Source organism: Pterocles gutturalis, unplaced genomic scaffold, assembly GCF_000699245.1.
Source record: "Pterocles gutturalis isolate BGI_N339 unplaced genomic scaffold, ASM69924v1 scaffold6353, whole genome shotgun sequence".
Lineage (NCBI taxonomy): Eukaryota > Metazoa > Chordata > Aves > Pterocliformes > Pteroclidae > Pterocles > Pterocles gutturalis.
This window is the reverse complement of record NW_010120298.1, coordinates 753-25,117: the sequence shown is the minus strand read 5'-3', so window position 1 is coordinate 25,117 and position 24,365 is coordinate 753. Positions and strand designations below refer to the sequence as shown.

General features: G+C 36.8%; 1 protein-coding gene across 1 annotated transcript; it reads left to right on the top strand.

Annotated features, from left to right (window-relative positions):
• Positions 1-1,452: 1,452 nt before the first annotated feature.
• On the top strand, positions 1,453-18,440 carry LOC104464203 (E3 ubiquitin-protein ligase UHRF2-like; the record flags this gene model as incomplete). The annotated part of the gene is made up of 5 exons (XM_010076846.1): positions 1,453-1,562; positions 9,628-9,814; positions 13,804-13,927; positions 14,318-14,425; positions 18,336-18,440. Coding segments are annotated over 5 exons (634 nt in total), but the record flags the coding sequence as incomplete, so codon positions are not given.
• Between the last annotated feature and the right edge of the window lie 5,925 nt (positions 18,441-24,365).

Sequence of the window (24,365 nt, the reverse complement as noted above, 5' to 3'; positions counted from 1 at the left end):
CGAACTTGGAATTAGCCTGAGCATGTGCTACTGCTTCTCTATTATGTCCAGCACATCTGATGTTTATATAGGAAAGAAAAAAAAAATCTTATTTTATTTCTAGTGTTGCAGGATGCTCGCTGGACATTTTAACTACAAACATCACAGTTTTGTAAAATATTTAACTTTATAATCTTAATAATTCAAGCTATGGTATTTGTGATCTGTATTTGTTTAGTTGCTTGTGTAGTTTCAGATTTTGAAATGTTGTTGTAGAACCAAAACAGGGACTGCAGCAGTGCAACAGAATTAGATTAAAGTTTGAAGAAGAAAAGAAGTTCAACAAACCCAAATCTTCAGATTTTCTTCTTCTTCTTTTTTTTTTTTTTTTTTTTTTTTTTTAATGGCTGGATCTCACTCTGCAAGAAATAAAGCTCTCTAGCTAGTAAATTCCTTTCTCTGATGTCAAACATCTCAATTCTGAAATCAGTAATGACTTATGAGATGCAATTAAATCAGCGAGTCTACATTCAGTAATTAATACTTCCCGTATGGGTTATACGGGTGAATTCTTAGTTCTAGATAAGGTGGTCAACTGAAAATGGTAGGAGAACTGGCAGTTCAAGAAAGCACAATATCATCCTGAGGAGGGAAGAAAAAGGAGTGGTTTAAAACTGTTGGTGTTTTTATGGCCTTTTCTTCGTAGATAAATTTACATTTTAATTAGATTTTTAGTAAATGCAAAGAGATTATAATGAGAGGAGGTGAAAACCTTTACTGTACATTTAGTATTTCCTAATCCTTCTCTAGAAGTCTTTCATCATTAGTCTTGTGGAGTCATGGAGTATTTGTTACTCATCAGTGGGATATGGAGAACAGACTTTGCACTGAAATCTGGCAATGACAAGACTACTCACAGTGCATAATTCAGTATTGTACATGTCTTTGCAGGATTGTGTTTTAGATTTCCAAAACATTTAGATGCCACAGAAGGGCTTTTGAAGCTTTCTATTGCTTTTCTTTTTTCTATGGGTTCCAAGTAGTGTCTATTATTCTGTCTTACAAGTCGTGTTCCTGGTTCATTTCTGACACTCTACTTTTATGAAAATGTTTTATATATGCTTCATGTGAGAGGATATGATTTTGTTGGATCTGCTGTGTTCAACCAAAAAAACATTTTGAAGTTTTAGAAGTAGAACTACAAAGTTATGGATGGCTGTCAGTGAGGAGATACTCAGCTGTCAGGTAGTCTGAGGGCAAGGGAGTAGTCTTTTTTTTATGCAAGTTTTACATGTGTGTTTTGGTTTTCTTAGAAGTTACAGTACTAGACTGAATTTGTGTGTGAATTGAAATAAAGTATCCTATCAATGATGAAAAAAGGTTGCTAGTTAGCTTCATCTCATTGCTTATGATTTGTAAAGTACAGAATCTATGTCTGAGGAACTAAGTTGTATGTACTTTTTTGTTTTTCAGAGGCCCAGAAGACACAATAAATGATTGTAAAATCCTTTTTATAGAGGAAATGTACAAGATTGAAAAGCCAGGAGCCTATCCATTGACATTTGGGGATGGAGATTTCAAAAGTATGCTTTTTTTTGTTGTTTGAATAGAAATACAAATTGAATTATGTTTCTCTAAAAAAATAGAAGGAACAGCATGCAGAGGTAACAGTAATTGTTCTGTGTGTTCCATTTTACATTTCTGTTCTAATAATATATTTACTGCAAGGTAGCTCTATTACTTGACATATTCAGAAACCGGTAACATCTTAATGCTATCAGTCATAAACATTAGAGGGGAACAGCTGATAATGTTCTAAATTAACTGTGCAGAATTAATTTGTAGTCTAAGTTAAGACAGGTGTCCAGGTCGCCAAAACTATTGCAATTGACATGTAATTTAAACTTTTTATAAATTAATAAATGCCAAAGATGGAATCAGTCTCTAATGATGCACTTTAACCCTATCATTATGTCAGAATGTAAAAAAACAAATCAAAACAAGACACAAAAAGCCCTGGAACTTTGTGCCAAAGCTGCTCGTACCATGAAAAAAAAGGGATAATTAATGTTTGGATTATTATTTGGCCCTGCGTGACTTTCTAAAAGAAAACCTATTCTGTACCTCCTCATCTTGCCCACAGCCACACGGAGGAGTTTGTGACAGCTTATCTAAAAAGTAGTGTGACATTTTATCCTAAATTTCAAAATATATTAAAGTTAGGAGTGATAAGTGTTTGTGATAGCAACACCGAGAAATTGGACTTGCAGGTCTACTACTAGGTATTAGATATTATTATATATTGGACTTCTGACTCCAAGGCACTTTTTTTCAGAACATTTGTATGTAGCTCTTTGTGTGCAAGAACTAGTGTGCTTACTGTTTATTTGCCTTCATCTGAAAAATCACTTTTTCAGAGGAACAAATACCATTTGCTGTAGTGTTCTTAAAGGTAAAAATGTGAATTCCTGTAAATAAACTCGCAATTAATTTTTCATTATTTGTGTTTTCCTCAGATTACTCAAGAAAAGTAACCATACATTCTGTTTATTTTTATTTTGACATATTAAAGGGTTTTGGCAATATCTTAAAAATGCCTTGCATTTCCATACCTTCTTATTTTGCAAGTCTAATTGCTTATGAATCTTTTTAGAAGGCACATAAAATTTTTACAGTTCGTTTAATTCTTTCCTACAGCTATTGTGTAGTGAATTAATTTTTAAGAGAGAGAGAGAGTGTGTGTGTGTGTGTGAGAGAGAGAGAGAGAGAGTTGGTGTGGTTTGACAGTTGGACTTGATGATCCTTAAGGCCTTTTCCAACCTTAATGATTCTATGAAATTAATGATTACTGTATTGCTGACTTTACAAAATTGTCTACAGTGGCAGTATTTGATCTGACATGAGTATTTCTTTATTGTAGAATCATAGACTCATTTAGGTTGGAAAAAAACCCTTAAGATCATTGAATCCAACCCTTAACCTAACACTGCCAAGTCCACCACTAAGCCATGTCCCTAAGCAACACATCTACACATCTTTTAAACACCTCCAGAGATGGTGACTCATCCGCTTCCTCAGGCAGCCTTTTCCAATGCTTAATAACCCTTTCGGTGAAGCAATTTTTCCTAATATCCAATCTAAACCTCCCCTGGAGCAACTTGAGGCCGTTTCCTCTCATACTGTCACTTGTTACTTGAGAGAAGAGAGTGACACCAACCTCACTACACCCTCCTTACAGGTTGTTGTAGAGAGTGATAAGGTCTCGCCTCCTTTTCTCTAGACTAAACAACCCCAGTTCCTGCAGCCACTCCTCATAAGACCTGTGCTTTAGGCCCTTCACCAGCTTAGTTGCTTTTCTTTGGATGCGCTCCAGCACCTCATTGTCTTTCTTGTAGTGAGGGCCCAAAACTGAACGCAGTATTTGAGATGCAGCCTCACCGTTCTGTACTTCCTACCCTGATTGAAAGCTTTATTATTTCAAAGTCAAGGTCTTTAAGTTCAGTTACAGCTCTTTCACTTCTATTTTGACAGCTGTTTCCTTATTTGTAACCTCTTTGCTTAATCTACTCATGTATTTCCATCCATGTAGAGATTTGCACGTCTGTGTATGTTTTGTTTCATTTTGTTCTTGGTTCCATTTTTATTCATTTCAGGATATTGCTTACAAACCTTCATAAATAAATGTAACACAGAAATATAATCTTTTAAAATCTAACCCTGAAAACTTAATCAGTCTGGCAATTTAGCCTTATTTATTGTTTCGAACTGCTCTTTTTCCTGAGGCCAGCTTTCTTGCCACACTGCCCTTTTCATTTCTGTTCTTGTGGTTCTGATTTTTTGTTAAGCTGTCTGGCCTTTGTTCACTTATGCACAGTGCACATCAGTTGAGCAGTACACCGTAAACAGTATACCCTTTACCTCTGGACTGTACTTACATCCCTATTCATACTTTTTGTTTAAAATTTTAGGATACATATGCATATATCTGTAAACACACACACAGCTACCTTAGTTTATATGCTATGAAAAGCTGAAGATTTTTGTTACAGTAATGTCAGGCGAAATTGAAAGAATTAATTGGCCTTAAATACTCTATGAGATTATTGTAAGCACAGTCAGAAAGTGCACTGACTGTATTTTTGTCTAAAATTAAAATGCTGTCCATGTCCTTCCCTAAAGACAGAACGCCTACTCTAGAAATAATCTTAGTCAGATAAACAATGTAGGCTACCTCTGCAAGAAAATTGTTATTCCTTGAACATGGCCATATGTTAGTTAGGTTTTGTAAGTGTAAATTAGATAAAAATATGTATGACATATCAATATACATTTAGTAGTTACAGTTAAAAATAAAGTAGTTATTTTCAAATTATTTAATGGAAATATGAATTCTGCAGTCCAGGAAAAGAGTGTGGATAAACCTATTAGAAAATAATATTGTAAAATTAGACAACTAAGAAGCGACATACTTGTAAATACAATTCAAATATTTATATGTAAAATGGAAATAAGACCTAGATATCAACATATATTACTTCCATCAGAATCCAAATTTATTTTATGAACAAGAGATAACTCTTCCCACAAAAGAAGGTAATATGAAATTATATATGCAACTAAACTGTACAGTGTTGGCAGGGGTGAACAGACCTGTCTTTGTGTGACCAATAGCGCAGATATAATCAGTGTCTTTGACTTACGAAGTGGTTAAAGCAGAAATGTGAAAAGTTAGTCATGTCATGAAAATGACAGTTTGTAGTTTGCTTGTTATTGAAGAAAGTTGAAAAAATCCAGGTATTGTTTAACTGAACTAAAATATGTAGATTTTTTGCTTTTCTCTTTTTTTAAAAAAAAATGTTACTAACCTTTGACCTAAGAAACTGGTTTTGTAACTGAAAACAGTGAATTATTTAGGCCTAAAAATCTGTGGTGGTAGGAGAAACAGAATACACAGTTTCTTTTTGCCTGTTATTTATTGGATGAGGTGGATGAGTGAGTTTCTTTAGGGAGTGCTCAGTCATCACTCTTAAATTTTTTCAAAGGAAATACAAGTTACCTGGCATTTTTTCAGTCTTACTTGAATTGGTTTTGACACCTTAGACAGACCATGACTTTAGCCTAGCTGTGCTGGAAAACCCACAGATTCATTCATCAGCACTCTTACAATGTTTGCTTTCTCTTCAAGTGAACCCTGAGAGAGAAGTCTTAAACTAGATGACTTCCATTTGGATAGTATGCAGTTAAGTCTTCTAAGCTCGACTTTGGTAGAAGCAGTACCTTGAGAGACTTTGGCTTCGTTTTAAGTGTATCTGACCCTTGCCTTTGCGGCTTTGTAGAATAACTTCTGCTGGTAGCCTTACACATTTGGTCCTCATGTTTTCCAGTCAGTACATCTCACTAGACCTTCTATCTGTAGTTGGTAGTTTTACCTCTTCAGTTGCTCTTCTTTTATGTTCTTCAGCTTTTATGGTTTTTTTCTCTTAAAAAAAATTTCAAACTGCAGTGTTTTAGCACTTGTTATCGTAGAGTGGTTTGAGTTGTAAGGGATCTTTAAAGATCTTCTAGTCCACACCCCCCCTGCCATGGGTGGTTGCATCTTTCACTAAATCAGGTCTCTCAAAGCCCCATACAACCTGACTTGTGGATGCCTCATCCCTAGAAGCATTCAAACTTCTCTGGGCAACCTGTTCCAATGTCTCACCACTCTCATAATAAAAAAATTCTTTGTCGCATCCAATCTAAATCTACCGTATTTCAATTTAAAACAGTTGCTCCTTGTCCTGCTACTATAGGTCCTGCTACTACAGGCCTTGCTGAAGAGTCTTTCCCTGTCTTTCTTACGAGCCCCCTATAAGTACTGAAAGGCTGAAATAAGGTCTCCCTGCATCCTTCTCTTCTCCAGGCTGAACAAACCCAGTTCTCTCAGCCTTTATTCACAGGAGAGGTGTTCCATCCATCTGATCCTTTTCATGGCTCTCCCCTGGACCTGCTCCAACAGGTCCGTGTCTTTCTTGAACTGGATTCAGTATTCCGTGTGGGGTCTCACATCAGCAGAGTAGAGAGGGAGAATCCCCTCCCTTTGACCTGCTGGACATGCTTCTTTCTATGCAAGCCACGGTATGACTGGCTTTCTGAGCTGCAAGTGCCTGTTGTCAACTCGTATCCAATTTTTCATCCACCAGTATCCCCAAGTCCTTCTCTTCAGGGCTGCTCTGAATCCATTCGTCTCCTAGCCTGTACTGATATTGGGGATTGTCCTGTGCAGGACCTTCTACTTGGTCTTGTTGAACTCCATGAAGTTCACATGGGCCCACTCCTCAAGCCTGTCAAGGTCTCTCTGGGTGACATCCCATCCCACCGGTATATCAACCTCACCACTCACCTTTGTCATCTGCAAACTTGTTGAGGGTGCACTCAATCCCACTATCTATGTTATTGATGGAGGTATTAAATAGTATTTGTCCCAGTATGGATCCCTGAGGGAGACCTCACATTACTGGTTTGCACTTGGACATTGAGCCATTGGATGTGGCCATCCAGCCGAGTCCTTATCATTCTGATCGTTCATCCATCAGACCGATAATCTCTCTAATATATCAGCAAGAATGTTGTGAGGGACCAAATCAAAGTCCGTAGAGAAGTCCAGGTAAATGACATCCGTAGTTCTCAGCTGATGCATTCAGTCCATTGTAGAGGGCCACTAGATTGGCTCTCTTTAAGCACCTCCCTGTGTTCCATAGGGTTTGACATGTCTTCCAGGAGTCTCTGTTCAGTGATCTCACTGGGCACTGAGGTGAGGCTGACTGGTCAATAGTTCCCAGGGTCCTCCTTTTACCCTTTTTGAAAAAGGCTGCGATATTCCATTTTCTCCTGTCATTGGGGACTTTCCCTGACTGCTGTGATTTTTCAGATATGATGGAGAGTGGCTTAACAACTACATCAGCCAATTAGCTCAGGACCCTGGGGTGCATCTCATTGGGCCCCATGGATGTGTGTATGTTCAGGTTCCTCAAATGGTATCAGACCTGATCTCCTCTTAACAGTGGGAGAGACATCATTCCCTTGGTTCTTTCCTTGAAGTTCAGGGACTTGGGAGACGTGGAAAGAGAGATTACCAGTGAAAACAGGCAAAAGAAAATTGCTCCATAGCTCAGCCTTCTCCATATCAGTTGTCACTAGTTCTGCTGTCTCATTTATGGGGACATACTATAGGGCATCCCCTATACTTGTCCCTGGTTCTACTGCCTGTGCATTTCCTTCTTATGCTTCAGTTTGGCCAGGAGGTCCTTACTCAGTCATGCTGGTTTTTTGCACTCCTTGCCTGATTGCTTACACAGGGGAATTGAGACCTCTTGTCCTATAAGAATAATATCCTTAAAGAGCTGCAAACTGTATTCTGCTCCTTTGTCCCTGACAGCAGTTTCCCAGGGGCTCCCATCCACTAATTTCTTAAGCAACTATAAGTTCAATTTCCTAAAATTCAGGGTCCTGACTTCAATCTTTGTTTGGCCCATATTGCTTAAGATTATGAATTCCACCAGTGTACGATCACTTCAGCCCAGGCTGCCACTGATTTTGACCTCTGCAGCTAGTTCGTCTACATTGGTAAGCAACAGGACCAGTCATGCTTCTTTTCTGGCTGGGCTATCACCTGTATTAAGAAATTATCTTTGATGCCCTCCAAGAGTCTCCTGGACTGCTTGCAGCTTGCTGTGCTGCTTTTCCAACAGATGTCAGGGTGACTGAAGTCCTCCAGCTGGATCAGAGCCTGTAAACATGATGCTTCCTGCAGCTGAAGTAAGAACACTTGTCAACTGGCTCCCCTTGATGAGGTGGCCAGTTATAAACACCAACCATGGGGCTTCCTTTGTTGGCTTGGCCTCTAATTTTTACCTACAAGATCTCAACCTCTTCATCACTGTTTTTCAAAGACAACTCTCTGCAATCTGTCCATAGAAGACATTTTCTCCTGTTTGTTAGCCATGCTGTGTGTGTTAGTGTAGAGACATTTCAGTTGGGCTATCAACCATGTCACCTTTTTAGAGGAAAAAGCTGTGATTCCTTTGACACATTTCACAGGTGTTTCCCTGTTGGTTCCTAATACATTTGCAGCCCCTAGTTGCTCTTTTTTACTCAAAACTCCATCCTCTTCCCTCTCTAAGTCTAGTTGCTTCCACCTTTGAAAATAAAAATATTCTTCAAGGTCCTTCAGAAAGACTGCAGATATAGCACAACACTTGGCATTCCAGTCCCCCTTGCTTGTAAGACTTCCAGTCTGGAGTTTCTCTTCACAGAGATTTTACACTGGTATCTTATCCATGTGGATGAAATCTTCTGTAGAGTCAATTCAGTTGGGAGGGCATTTTTAGGAAGGGGCTGGGATTTCTGCAAAACCTTAGTCATTACTTTCTTTCTCAGTATGCTTAGGAAAAATGCAAAAGTATCCAGAACTCCTCTGGATATGTCAGGGGTCCACCTCATCTTTCTATTCAAGAATCAAATCCTAAAATAAATATTTGCTTTGTTGGTTATGTTATCCAAGTAAAGTAACTTAGCAGGAACTGATAAGCTATATAGCTTCTGAAGACATCAACTTAGACAATGACTCATGGTGAAGAAAAATAAAAAATAAAGCTGAGAGAAGATGGAAGCTTGTCCTTGAGTGTTGTTCTGTCATGCTAGTCATAGAAACCTGGGGTAGTTCTCTGTGTTTGTGGTAACAGGCAGTGTTTTCTTAGATGTTATTTTTTGTTGCTTGTGCCCTTCTCTTTTTGTGTAATAGTCTGTCTGCTTAGTACCTGTGGAAGAATCTGATGTTCATGCTGCCTTTGAAGGGCTGTAGGGGTTTTGGGCTTGGGGGAGGTTGATTGTTTTCACATTTGTAGTGGAGCTGCTCTTCAAATCCTTTATTAATGTACTTGTTTGTGACATCGTGAACATATTCAGTAAGGTTTTGTCCCAGAGAATGAAAGTGTTATTTTTTGTATGACTAAGGACTCTTGGATATATTTGGCAAAGGTTATGACAGGAATAAGTTTATCTGTCATTATGACACTGTCCTTCTAGGCCAGTTGCCCTTTTGAATAGAAATTGTCAAAGAGTTCAGAAGTTCTTCTAATAGTCTGCCTATGGACTTACAAGAAAAGTTATCCCAAGTGTTGGTATTCCAGCTGTAGTTATATTTTTCTTCTAGAATGGTGCTTGAAATAACATTTTCTGGCCCATTCTAAACTTTAAGAGAAATGTTATCTGTATTATCTCGGGTTTTTGGATTCTCTAGCTTCCTACTTCCAACTCCAAACTTTCAAATAGTCTTTTTAGTCTTCCTTGCCTTCTGATTTAAAGCCAATTACTTTTTTTTTTTTTTCAGATAAAATACTATTTTCAGAGAAGTTTGGAAGTGTTCTATTAGTTATTGTATTAGACTAATTTAAGCTCAGATTCACTTCCATGGCATTTCTAATGTGGGTGTGTGGTGAGCAGCTACCAGTCAGGGTTAAACCACAAGACCTGGATAGCCAAAGACCTCATTGGAAGAAAAAAGCATTTTCAAGAGGGCAGTGTTCATGTGCAGAAACAATTTTTTCCTATAGTTACAATAATGCTTCTAAGATACATGGCATTTGACTTTTTCTTTGTTTTTGGCAGGGAAAAGTGGCCCTGAATGCAAGCACTGTAGGGCTGATCCAGATAAGGAGTGCCGTTTTTGTTCATGTTATTTGTGTGGTGGAAAACAGGATGCTCACATGCAACTCCTGTGTGATGAATGTAATATGGCTTATCATATCTACTGCCTGAACCCTCCCTTAAGCAAGATACCAGAAGATGAAGATTGGTAAATATACAAAGATTATTTACTTATCTATATTGCTGTTCTACCCATGGTACTTTTTTGTTATTTGCAGTTGTGAAAGACAATACTGAAGGTTTTTTTTTAAAAAATTGCTGTGTTTTTAATCTATGTGCTTAATATAAACTGTATGTTTCCTGTCAAAGTAGTTCTTTTAAATAATTCACAAAGGATTGGTAGTAAGCTTTAATAACCATTACGAATTTTCAAAACTGGTTTGTTTTTTTTATTCATTGTGATCATGATGACCTTCTGTGACATTATCTGATGTGATTGTGTTTATCAGCAGTGGTTGTTCCCCAGCCTTTTAATTTTGTTCAAGCTTTACTGCTTGTTTTTTTTATTCTTTTCTGCTCTTCCCCTTTATCCTCTGTCCCTGTTGCTGCCCCTGTGCCCTTCCTGTGTCTTCTTGTTGCCTCTACTCCATTCATTTCTCTTGCTGTGGGAGGACAACCACCTTGCTGCTCTTCATTTCTACTGTCCCTGGTTTTGCCAGCAGGAAAACCAAGCTAATGTTAAATCAAGATAATTGTATTTTGAAGTGTTAAATCAAGATAATTGTATTTTGAAGTGCATCTGCATGGATCCGTTAGCAGCCCATTAAGTTATCTTGGGCTCTGTACCATTTTATGTCTTTATTAGCTATCTGGAATTTACAGTGCTCATATTTATCACCTGCCTGTGACTTGCATGAGATGCTAATCCTTTATAAATGAGTAATAAGCATTCTATTTATTATTTTATTCTAATAAAGTTTTCCATTACGTAGACATCAATAAATGTCTAAGATGTCTATAGATATATGTTATGGAGTCTCTTTGGACCTTGTGACTAAATTTTATGTAAAAATCTGTGCAAGTGCTGTGGAAGTTTTAACATTCTCTGGAAACAAATAACTCAATCTCCTATACCATAGTGGATGCCATTGTAGGTTTGGTTGATGGTCAGTGCCTAATGATCTGAGTGTTTTTTGGGGCACTGCAATTTTTCTGAATTCCTTCTGTGTTTATGCCAATGCGTGATTTAGTGGTTGAGACCATTAACATTGATAGGTGTTTCTCAGTGTGTACATTTGGGATACTGTTGTTGGAAGTTGATCTTTTTCCCACTAATTTTCTGCACTGAGTTGTATTCACTATTTTTGGAGGAACTGCTGGCTTGAAACACTATCTAAAAAATATTTTCAGTAGCTACTAGAAATATGTATGGGTCATTGGAATTAAAAATAGCATTTATTTGAATATTGTATATGTGCCTTCCACTTCTTGCATATGCAAAATGATTACAGTGTTTATTGAGCTGTGTTTATTATAGAGCATGTTAGTCTGAACTGTCAAGGCAGACTGGTCTTTTGTGCATGACATCTTCTTGCTTCTTAGTACTTGTCAACAAAAGTGAGTTGATGTCATGTGTTGGAAACCATTATCAACACACAAGTGGTTTGTTACTGACTGCAGTCTAAAAGCTGTGTTGTTGCCTGATTGCAGGTGACCTTTGGATATAGCAGCTGAGTTCTTTTTTGAATTCATTCAGAATATTCAATGAGACCATCTGTCTGGAAGTACACATCTGTTTGGTCCATCCATTCTTTAATTGCTTTTTACTGTCAGAACCAGCTCTAATCTGGTACTCCAGCAACAGTAAAGTCCATGTGTTTTCCAGTAGTAGTCACAGGAAAGTTTCTGATAAAGAAAATTAATACGCATCAAGTCAGTGAACTCTTCCCACAAAACCTTCAAATCCCTTGTTCTACCCTGAAAATAATTTATTCTCTCCAGTTTCTTTTACACCCTCAAACACACAGAAGGTTTGATAATCATGTCAGGATACTGATACTGAATCTTACTAGCCATCAGTGTCCCTTAGGTTTAGCTAGTGTGCTAAGATTATCTTGGTCTGTTGGGTGCTTCAAATGATTTTTCAGATTAGGTATTGGTGTTCTAGTCTTCACTGGCACCCATTATTTTTCAAAAGCTTCTTATGAAACATTCTTATGAGTTATCCTACTTCTATTTCAGAGGGCTACAAAGAAAGTTTGAAGAATAGATTTTCTTCAAAGTGTAGCCATTAGTACCATCTTCTATTAATGTCACTGTAACTACATTGTGTAGATCCCTCAGACTGTTTTCCTCCATACAGAAGATTCAGTGGTCTACAGACAACCATACAAGAATTAAACTGATTGACAACATGGTCTTCAGAGTCCCTCAGGTCATATGTTAAGTGCACTTCTAGACCCTTCTGGTTACATTTCTGGACAAAAAATTATGCATTTCCACAAGTAGTAGGAGTTTAATTCATATAGTTAAAATGTATTGAAAAATGGCTGTCAAGCTTTTTAACTTGTTTGCTGTGTAAAAATACGAGTTGTAAGATTTATTAATTTAAGTAGATAGCTCCATCTGTGGCTGAAGTCACTGAGTGGGAGAGGTACTGCTATGGAGTTGACGTGTGAGAGTTAATTTTGGGATATTTAGTGATGCCAGCCCTGTGCAGTCTTAATGCTTAATTGTATGCAGAAGGAATGCGGTTGCATTGAGCAAAGCAGTGTCTCCTACCAAAAAGGAGGTCTGTGTTCTCCCTTCTTTCACACTAGCAAAGAGTCATGGCTGTCTGATCCTGAATTTCTTGAGAGACTTAGTTTGTTTTAGAGGTAGAAAAATGTCAATTTATTATTTTTACAGTATAAAATTTGTCAAACTCTGCAGGGGCCAAGCCTGCAGTTTGGGAAAGGTTGATGTTTCTGTTGTGGAGAATAAACCACTCATATGTGAAACAGTATTTAATATTCCTTACAAAACTAAGTTTAGAAAATATGAAGGTAATGTGGTTACTCTATCAAGAAGCAGGGAATGCCATGGTTAATTCACCTTGTGAATTTGCATTATGTCACATTTCTTCTTCTAATTGGTCATTACATACTCTTTTCTTTTTTTTTTCAAACAACTGTAATATCATTCGAAGTCTCAGTGTTAGACAATTTCAGCATGTTGTAGTATTTTTAATTTACCTGCATAGCTTAACTGTCTTCATGGTTCAACACCTTTACTGACATAGTGAAATCTGTTCCTGCGGACAATAATCATTAATTCTTCTATTCTTATCCATATACAAAAGTTAACTAATAAATCCAAACAGTAGTAGTAGTAGTACTAGTGGTAGTTACCTAAACTAGGTTATCAGCGTTTGTATGGATCAGGCTTCCTCCACTAGTGGCGTATGGGCCAAACCCATCCCATGGGAGCCAGAAACCTGGACAATTGCTTTTGCATTGGCTTTCCTGGCATGAGATAAAAATGTTATTAGAAGCAGCAAAAGGACAGTGTACTCCCCTTCTCTCTCTGCTGTTGTCACTGCGTACTAGTATCTCCTACTCGCCTAGCAGTGTGGCTTTGTGTTAGCAGGAAGGAGTCTCAGTGCTGTATTCCAAGTGGCTTCAGCGCTGTGGGGTGAGTGAATGTGTGTGTGTGTATGTGTGTCAGTGTCCACACACATTACATAATACCTGGGCTCTGTTTGACTTTCAGCTTCCTGCAGTGAATGCGCTAGAAGCAAAAAAAAAAAAAAAAAGGTAGAGTGGGCAGGACATAGGAACAAACCACAAGTACTGGTTAGTACTACTCTGACCTCATCTGTCTTCTCTTTTACGTGATGTAAATGAAAGAGAACAGAATGAAGAGAGGATAGAGGAGACATACGGACCTCTCACATGTCATGTGAGAAAGAATAGTCAAATGTTTTGCCTCTAGCACTCTACCTTCAAAGATATTGAAATGCCCTTTTTTAAAAGTTGACAGTATTTGCTCATGTTGGGTGCATTTTTTAAGCCATAGGCTTCAGCTGCTTAAGACTTATTATATGTTTGCTAGCTTGAAATATTCAGTCAAGATAAACAAATTGACACTATTTTGGCTACAAGAAATGTATTGCCATTATTATGAAGTAATTGAGAACTTACTAAAACCTTTTTTTAGGTATTGTCCTTCCTGCAAAAATGATTCTAATGAAGTTGTAAAGGCTGGAGAAAAGCTCAAACAGAGTAAAAAGAAAGCAAAGATGCCATCTGCCAGTACTGAAAGCCAGAGAGACTGGGGCAAGGTAGAGTGTGTTTTAGAAATAGCCGTTAACTCTGATTGTTCATGTATGTGCTACATCTATAATTCTACTTATATATGCACTACACAAAATTCAGTACTGGGTTGCACAGACAATAAGAAAATGTTTAATCCTGCCCACTATCTACTGGCAGTTAAAGCAGTGGAAAAATTATTAAGGTGACTAGTGGTAAAAACAAAAAAAACCCCAACCCCCAATCCTTCCCCCAAACCCATAAACACATATTACTTAATTAACATTCCTTTTAAAAATTGTTAACATTGTTTAAAGTATGTGTTTGTTGCAATGATCAGATTTCATGATATCTGCATTGAATTTGCAAATAGTCTTCAATTTTACAATACTAATCCATTTTGTCTGATGTATTTTTAGGGCATGGCCTGTGTTGGTCGCACTAAGGAATGCACTATTGTTCCTTCAAATCATTATGGACCCATACCTGGTGTTCCTGTTGGGACAACCTGGAAGTTCAGAGTTCAGGTATGTTGTTTCAGCATTAGCTGTAGTTAAAGTAAGAGTGATAATGAATGGGTAGGGCAGTAAAATAAATTTAAATTGACAATTGCCGTTTTCACAAGGACAAGCAAATTATGATTCTAATACTGGAAGTGATGCTCATAGTAGTGAAGGTGGAAGTATACTGATTTTACAGTACAACTTAATAAGAAGTCTGTTGTCATTAGGATGAAAAAATTTCATGTTAAGATTCTAAGTGCGATACTTAGTGAATAGAGTCAAGTGTTTTCTGAAGAGTACTTCACATGAACTGATTAACCCACTTAGGGGATGTAGACTGCAGATTTTGAAAATGTTAGATGATATCACTGTAAATTGAATCCCTCTTGGTTTTATTGATCATAGATAATGGACGTCCAAATCTTCTTTTAGGCTGATGAAAAGCTTAAACCAGTGTAAGCCTGTACTGCTACTGAAATTAGCTGTCCATTCAGCCTTTGCTGTTTCTTGCACTGTCTCATTTTCTGTTGCAAATATTTGTTAGGCTCTATGGTAAACTAGATAAAAAAATTGGCAGAAAAATAATCCCATCTAGGGTAGGAGGAGAGTTAATTTTCCCAGCCCATTTGATATTTTGGTTATATAAGCACAGTGCCAATACTCAGAGGAGCAGGAAAAAACAAAGCAGGGAGGATAGGACAGTACTCATTTTTTGTGGTTCTGAAGTGTCCAGCAAACAGCAAACTTACTTCCTTTTTTCCCAGCCTTACCTGATAGTGCTGATTTTTGTTTTATCTTTGATTTTTTTATTGTTGTTTTTGTCAGGGAAATACGGACTTCTTTATTTTTAAAATCAGTTAGTTCTTTGTCTCTTGCATGTGTAAAGGATTGCAATTGAATGTTTTCCATTGTGTTTGGAAGAATAGAAACAGGTTTTTTAAAACTGCTTGAGGAGGCACAAGCCAAGAATCAAAAGCCTCTTCTGGTTTGTTTTCTGAACTTTTCATCACCTGCTTTCTCATGAGAAGAAAACAGATGTCTTATTATTCAATTGGTAGAAGAGAACAATTAGCAGGCAATTTTCCTCTGATCATGGTGTCTTCCAGTACTGTGTGAAGAATTCTGGATTTGGAAGGCCATGCAAGTTTTAAGGATGATATGGTTAGTAGCAGACATTTTCCCCTTAGCAACAGTTTCCAGTTTCTCTCTTGGGCAGAAATCACAGTGAAGCGGTTGAAACCTAAACTAGTTCTTTGGATCCTTTCTCGCCTTGATGTCCGTTGTCAACACTACCATCAATACAAGACTTACGTAGAGGAAGTGAATTAAATTTTTAATGTAAAATTATGCTGTTCATTATACCAGAGATTTTATACAAAATTACTTTCTTAAAAGAAAAATTATTTAAAAGGGAAATTCTTATTCTTTGTGGTATTTCATTGACCTCTCCTGTGTATGAAGAACTTTTTTGTGAAAGGAATGAAAATAAATAGTTACCTTTTTGTTGGCTTCCAGATTAAGTAAAATCTCATAAGTAAGAGGAGTTTCTAAAATCACTTATGCAAACTCAAAATCAAGGTTTATTTTCACTGCTTCAACAATAATTGAAATTGTTAGTTCACCTTTTCATAAGGTATTCCATAGGTAACACAAAAGCTAACTGTTTTCAGATCTTTCTAGTCCTGGTAGGAGAAAAGGAACAGAATTAGAGCGCTACTTTTGTCAGAAAATTAAGCAGAGAATGCTGATTTATGTATTTATGTGTGGACTAGGCATCAAAAGGCAATTACCATTTCTACATAATTACTTAATTTTGTGTACAAATTAAATACTTTGTACCTTTTTTTAAAAAAAATGATTGAAATGTTTTCTACATAGAAAGCTAGATTACACTTCATTTCTCATATGAGTAGTCTTTTGTATGAGAAATGAGCTTGTCTCAGCAAATCTATAAGAATTTAGAGACTGTAGTTTCTTTATTTCTGATTTACGTAGTTTTTTATGACACAAACTCTCTTTTCCCTAAAGGGAAGTTGACTAAGTATTGCTTCTGGAGACAGCATCTGAAGAACATTATTGGCATTAATTACTTACCAGAGTTCATCTTTGGGGTGAATCACCTATCAGAAACCTAAATTTAATTGATAAAACCTGGAAATGAAAGAAGGGAGGGAGGAATTAATTAAGTTATGTTTGATACAGCAGGAAAGAGGAGCACAATAGTGGGGCCTTTTTATTCAGCATAATCATAAGTGGTCTGGAAAAATTGTCAAATAGGTGATAAAGTTAGGTGAGAGTGCTAAGTTGTGGATAGTAAACGTGGGTTGGGGAACAGTTCTAACTGTATAGTTTGTAATGGGATTTCAGCTACTTATCATTTACAAAAGAGATCTTCTAACAGCTAATTTTGAAAATATGTCATCTTAATACCAAATAGTGATCAAAAAAATAAATCCAGTGTTACATTTTTGTGAAAGAAAGGGTCAGAAGAATAAAATATTATGAACAACAATCAGGATGATTAAAGGAATTTAATGGTTTTCATTCAATTGGAAAGTTTTTCATTCTGGAAGAATGTTGAATAGTTGGTGTGGTGTAGATGGCTGCAAAATGTACAGTATGAAAAAAGTGATTAGGGACTCTAATGCAAAAAAATGGTCATCGAAAAAGGTCAGCTGCCCACTTCAAAATGGACAAAAGTAGTATTAGTTCATATGACAAGCAGTGCTACTGTGAAGTCTTTTCTCTCTTGGATACTATGGATCCAAAAGTTGTAAGTGATTTAGTAAGTCTGAACCACAAACAGCTGGATGCTGAGAAATTGTGCAAGGAAGTGTCATAGTGTCCTTGCATAGTTTTCATACTGTGCACAGCTCTTGTCTGTTGTTAGAGACAGCATTTTTGGCCAGGTGGACCTTTGATCTGATGTATTGTGTTATGAATTTACAAGACTATAAAAGAAGAATTTAAACTTTCATGGAAGTTGCTTACAAGTGTAGGTTGGGAAAAGGAGTTCAGCAGTGGGAGGGGCAGAATGAGAAAAACAGGCAAAGTCAAGGTCTGAAGGAAGATATGAAGGTAGGAGGAAGGATCCTAATTGGTTTCCTACTGGGAGCCTTCATTCTGTAAGTAGTATTTTTTGGCATCACATACTGAGAAAATACGTCATTTGATAAGCAGACTCTTTTTTATTCATAAAGGGTGGGTTTTTTAAAATATCATTTGTTAGTTTGAAACAATTATTAAATAAATTTTTGTGGGAGAGATGTTCCAGTAGGCTTTAGTAAATGTTCCTAGTTTATGGTACAGCTGCATCTCTCAGCTGGTCTGGTTGCAGCTTAGTTGCACATGCATTACTAGAGAGTTATCCTGGTTGGAGAACTAGCTTATGATCCATACGTGGTTGCAATGGCTTCTTCTGTTTCCTTAGGCAATATGATAGTACTCCTCTGAGTTGGTCACATTTACAGTGTGTTACCTTAATAGTAGTGGACATAATGATCTTTACACAGGTCACTGTGATCTCCCTTGGTTTAGAATTGTAAAATCTTAGCTTACTGGCAGATTTCCATCCGCTTTGAATTGTTCTGAATGACTGTACAAGTATGGACTGGCGTATAGCAGTGAGTACACTCTTAAATACTGCTTATGGAAGGAATCATGGAGATTTTTCCCAAAGAAGAAAGTGTACCTTTCATCTTCCAGTGTCACCGCTGTCCTACGTTGTCCTCCCATTTTTTGGGTGTCCTTACTTTTGGCTTTTCTTCCTTAAAAAGAAGTGGAATTCTTACCCCTAATGGCAGTCTATACATTAACTCCTTCCACAGATACCCCTGTACGGTATCTTAAGCCAAAAGTTGATTGTTAAAAATGACTGTAGATGGCTGGTTGTTTGGAAAAAAAATGCTAGATACTGTCTTTTTTCTGTTGCCAGGTGAGCGAAGCGGGTGTGCACAGACCACATGTGGGTGGAATCCATGGACGCAGTAATGATGGAGCTTATTCACTTGTGTTAGCTGGAGGATTTGAAGATGAAGTGGTATGTCATTTATGCAAGCAACGGTTTTACTGTTCTAATGTATCAGTGTTTGTGAAGATAGTCATGTTTGTTCATCCTAAAACTAATGTTTGTGCAAATATGACTGTGAAAAAATAACTACTGTGTGAAAATAATAACCACTGATAACAAATAGAATAGTTTTTAGAATTTTGGGGAGAAATATGTAATCAAATCTTTCTTAAAGAATACCTATGCTCTTATATTCAAGCAAAATATCCCAAGTACAGCTGAATTTGACATTGCTTAGGGTAGTTAAACTTCAGTATACTTTCGGAGTCTGAATTTAGTATTGCTTAGAATCTAATAGTGTAATGATGTGCAAATAATATGTTTTATGTTCTGCTTTGGTCATGATTTTTATTGCTTTCAAGACAGATACCTCTTCCTTTGGGTTTCCTGTATTTCTAAATATGTGATAAGAAAAAAAAGGTAGATGTGCCTTGATTCTATGAAATTCTGAAGGTTCTTGATTCCTACTGATGAGCACTTTCAGAACTTCTTAGGAAAGTCTCAATGTCTTGTATTATGCTCCCCAAAGGTTCTGCGAAAAGATTCTGCTTTAATGTTAATATCTAAGTAGAGCAACGAAAGCAATTACGCTGCTAAACAAAACAGTAACTGCATCTGACTTTCATCTGATGATGTTGACCAACATTTATTTATGAATAAATTATTGTTCTCTGCAATTAAATAATGTTTACACAGGGTACATCCCTTCCTGCAATCTGCTCCATCAGGTGGAATTTTGAATCATGCATGAGGTGAAGCATAAAGCAGTAAGCAGTGTGTTTTTTTAAAACATGTATAGCTGTTAATCGCAAAGAAAAAGGTGCTGGAGAAAGAAATAGGCACCTGAAAGTATCGGGATGTAATGTATTCTTTCCCAGCAGCACCTACCTGCTACTGCTGCTGCGGAGTATTGTCTCTGTCTCTTTTGAGCAAGTCACATGAGGAGGTACTTGGTGTTGGGATACATTGCAACGTCCTTAGAGTCAGCCCCAGCCCAAGCTCTAGGACCCTTAGGCAGTGGATCACAAGAATACTGTTGCTCAGTAGTTGTACCTGCTGTATTGGGATGCTGCAGACTCCTTTCGGTTTGTTTTTTTTTTCCTTTTTTTTTTTTTTTTGGTCGTGATACTGCTGTCCCCTTATTTCTGCTGCTGTAATTATTCAATTCAAAATATTTAATAAACTTAATTGGATCCTTTGCATGTCTTTTCCTATTCACCAAAGTGAAGTTGTGATCCTGTGTTTTTGTGGACACCTAAGTACTGTCATAGTCTAGACGACACGTATAATTTTGAAGAGGCATAGTTGGGGAGAAATATTGCAGAAGATAGATACCCTACTTTTTTCTATGAATGTCGGCTTTTTTGCAGTTTTCTAAACTAAGAACACAAGGGGAAATTTTTTTTTCCAGTTGCATTTTTGGAATTAGTTTTTCTTCAGTTCTTTTTTTCATATACCAGATTTTATTTCCCAATTTACTTCCATTTTCCCTGCTTTTTGGAAAAGGTTGAAATTAAACTCCTGTGAGAATATCCACAGAAAAATCAAATTCTTTACTTATATAACTGTCCTAAGTACAGTATCTCATTCCAGGAATTAAACTTATAAATAAAAATTCAGATAAAATCCTTTGCTCACATTTAGTCACTTTATTATATGAGAACAAGAAAAGAGAGGTGGCTCTTGAATTTCAGTGCTATAACATCGGTACTTGTGTAAATTTTTGCAAAATTGAGAAATAAATACATTTTGGAAGACTTTTACTTATATATATATTTATAAACTTTATGCAGTATTTATGCATGCTGCTGACGTGTCATCTTCATGCTCTTCTTGTGGCTTTAAATTAACCAATCACTACTGGAGTAAAGTAATTGCAAAAATATATTGCAGGAGGTAGAATTCACTGTCTAGCTTTCAGATCATGCCATTTTTGTGCTGTGCCTTTGAAGACTTACAATCCTGCCAACCCACACTTGTCCACAACTTTGTTGAAGCTGGGATATTCTGGGTGTATTTGGAGTGTTCAGTAATAATGAGTTCTGTCAGTACAGGATCTGTCCTCAAGATTGAGAAGTGGTACAGTCATAGTTTACAAAAAAAAGCATTGTGTGAACTTGTTTTGCACATGAAGCTTAACCTCATTCTTAATTACATGCATATAAAATCTTTGCACATTAATCTCTCTCTTGTAAATGTTTAACCTTGAATTTAATGACAAGTTACATGGCGTACCTACTGTAGGGGCATTTTGTGCTGAAGTAGAATTTTAGCGATATTAATTTTAGACTTCGTAATTGTAAGGCTGATAGAGAATCCTAGATGTAAGGGTGTTTTTGTGTTGAAATGGAATTCTAACTATGACACTAACTTTAGACTTTGTGATTATAAGGTTGTTAGAGGATCCTTGGAAAGAAGAAAAATAACCAGATGTGCAGAGGTATCTAATTATACAGGACGTGAGAAAGATAAGGAGGAACTGAGAAATTTATTAGCACAGCTAAGTTATCGTAGAAGTTGTGTTCCCATAACTGCAAAAATTACTTTCCCAGGATCTGGAATAGCCAATAGTAACTTTGTTGTTAAGAATTTAAACTTGTTGTATCCAATTATCAGCTGCCAAATCTGAAAGAGTTTAGTATAAAGGCAAGTGTGCAACACACAATAAAATGGCTTTTACCCTCATCATAATTGGCTCGTCTGGCTGGTGTCCAAGAACTCTGCGCGCTGACTGCTAAGGCCTCCTCGCGCTGACTACAAAGAGCTCCGCGGGCCGACTACACCTACTTAAGATAGAATACTACAATAGTTAGCTTTAGAGTCTTGAATACATTAATACTGCTGATCTTCTGGTCTTGTTCTTGATACATGAGCTGAAGAAATTGAGAAGTCTTTCAGGAATTTAAGAATTATTTCAGAATAGACTCACATTTAAAAACTAGATATTGGACAGTAGCAGTGATTGTGCAATCAGTGTTAATGATTAAAGTATTTTGACTTGTCTGTTCATCAAAGCAAGTAGCTGAAGAAATTTCACTTTTGTGTTGAAAAATTGCTCTCCTATTTTGTGTCATAGTTTTTATGTATCAGCCTTAAAACTGCTTATTTGCGAAAGTTTCAAGATCCAGATTTCTGATGGGTTGAGCAGTGTTGTAAAGATGGTTAATCAATTGTGTGCTGTGTTAAGTTTAAGCTGAACAAAGATAATTTCTTCTTTAAGTGTTTTTTGCATATAAGATCATATGGGAAATCTCTGAACTAAGATTCAGAATGTCTTGGAGAAAAATATCTTTCTGTAATCATTTGCGTCCTCTTGTAAAAGATTCTGAGAGTATAAAAAGGAACAGCATCTCTAATGACTCAAAAGGGACCCCGGGCAAATATACTCATTGCTTAGGCATGGGATTGCTGCGGGTTCGAGAAGAACAGGTGCTGATCGCTGCTATACAGTGAAAGTACTTGATCAGTTCCACCAGCACCAAAGGTGCAGTGCCAGTATTGCAGTGAATTGCATAGGTAAATGCTTTTAAATCCGAATCAAGTGGCAATAGGAGCCTCATGTCTGAGCCCCAAAGTGTTTTATAACCAAAGGTGATTGTGACTAGCAGCATAGCTAGATAGGTGTGTATGGCCTGCTGCTTTATTAACCAGTTTGCTGGCTTTACCTGTGTCATCTAAATCCAGTGTGAGCCCTGATACAAAAGAGATATGTAATATCCTATATAATTTTTCTGCATTATCGTGCCATGATGACATTACCAAGGGAACAGTTCCTCTCAGATTTTCCCACCTCTGTTTTACAGTACTGAGAATCCAACATAACAAGTTCATTACAGCCATTACACTGAGAGTCTCTCTATTGGGTGTCACCTCGGTTGAGTATGTAGATGAGAACCTGATGCTTGATGCCATGAAACTTGCTGTTTTCAAAAGCTGTCATGTTTCCAAGGTCTAAGTGCCCTGTTGGTTTTGAAACCTGCTTGGAGCTCCAATGTAATGTGACAAAATCTGAGTATGTCACTATATGATAGCTACTAAATTTCTTCCTTTTCACTTAGATGTGCTATTTTTCCATTCCTGTTACGTCCAATACTAAGGACATACTTGACATAATTTGTAGGGCAGTAGCTTTAATATTTAACTTCTTACCGGGGTTTCACATTCACAAGGACAGCTCCTATTCTGCAACAGTTTCCTCTCCATCTTTCTGTTATTCCATGTTGTTAGCCATCAGTCCATACAGGAAGCTAATTGATACTAAAAAATAGCTTTCATGCATTATTTTCTGAATTTCATTGTCTCTTCTGTACCTGCATTGTATTCAGAATTACCTTCACATTTTGAAAAGCTTTATTTTGTTACACAGATGCTTTTTGTCATTCCTTACTGCTAGTACTACATCTGTCAAAATTGTCGTGTCTGCCTATTTGTCAGCTTCTTTCGTAATGGGATGTGGAATGTGTGTCTATACTGCTCCTATCTGTGCTTTTCCAAAGTTTATTTTCTGGACTTTGCATATGTGGTTGTTTCTAAAGCATTGAGAAATCCATTTCACACAATGATAAAGCAGATTAAAAAGTAGAAGACAATGTTGCCAATGCTTAGCAAAGCACCGTTTAGCTCTTTTGTATTTCATGCTTTCCAAGAAACATTCTGTCTGGAATAGTGCCTTAGGTCAACGACATAGGCCTTGGTTTCTGTTTGTGAATGCCTAACATACTGAGATACTTTCTGAAATTCATACATTATCAAGAGACATTAGTCGGGTTAGTGCAATATATGAAGTATAATCAATCTGTTCCCCTCATAAAATTCTGAAGGATTGTCATAATTATACTAATCTTTGTTGTGTCAAACCATGAGTTTCTTGCTGGACTTCGTAGATTTTCACATGAACACTTATAAAAAATAATTCTTATTAAATTAAGCATTTATTTAAGTACAGAAAATAAAAGAATGGTGAAAGTAACATAATTATATGCATAGAGATAAATTAATGTCAAATAGTAAGAGCAGGGCTTTTAGACTGGCAGGGTTTTCCTCGCCTTACTTTAACTAGGATTATAGTAGGCTAGTTAAATTACTTGTTCAGATAGCAGGATTTTTTGCCCTCAGAAAAACAATCGGCAATCTCCACCAGATAGTCAATGGTAATTTAAAAATATTCTCTCAAAAACCTGTTGTATGTCCTAAGTAGTTTCCCACTACAGAAAAGGGTCTTTGACCTGAAAAGGCTTTCTGCGTATTGTCTCTTTGGTGAACCTGGCTTGAACTTGGAACTGATTTTGAATGGAGCAGAAGATAATGAATCCAGTTTGGGTAGCCTCAATCAATTACATATTAATGTTTAGTTTAAAGGTCTGTAAAGCCACCATTCTGGCACTGAACATTGAAAGGAATAAGAAAAACCTCAAAAAATGGTGCACATACAGCAGTTGTCTAGTACTTTTATTTGGGAGTTGTTTTTGAAAATGTTGACTTACTTCCATGACCAGTTAGCTACCTTCTGCTGTTTCCTGCTTTGAACCTGTCTCACTTATTGTTCAGAGATCAGATGGGCTAACACTAAAATGGTTAAATGTTTTCATCATGGTGGAATATGCCACAATACCATCAAGAGCAGTTGCAGGGGAGACTTCGAAATGCCAATTATTACATACTCAAGCCCTGAACTTAATACACATGGGTTTTTATTGATTTTTAAATTAAATAATGTAATTTAGACCTTTTTATTTGGCACCTTTTATTTCAGTGCTAAACCATGAAATTATAAAAAAATAAATCAAACAATTGTGGAGATAGACCAATTCTGTCAATGCTTATATGCATACAGACCTGTGAGACTTCAATGGAGATGAATGGTGGATGACATGACTCAGTTTCAGGTATCGCTAC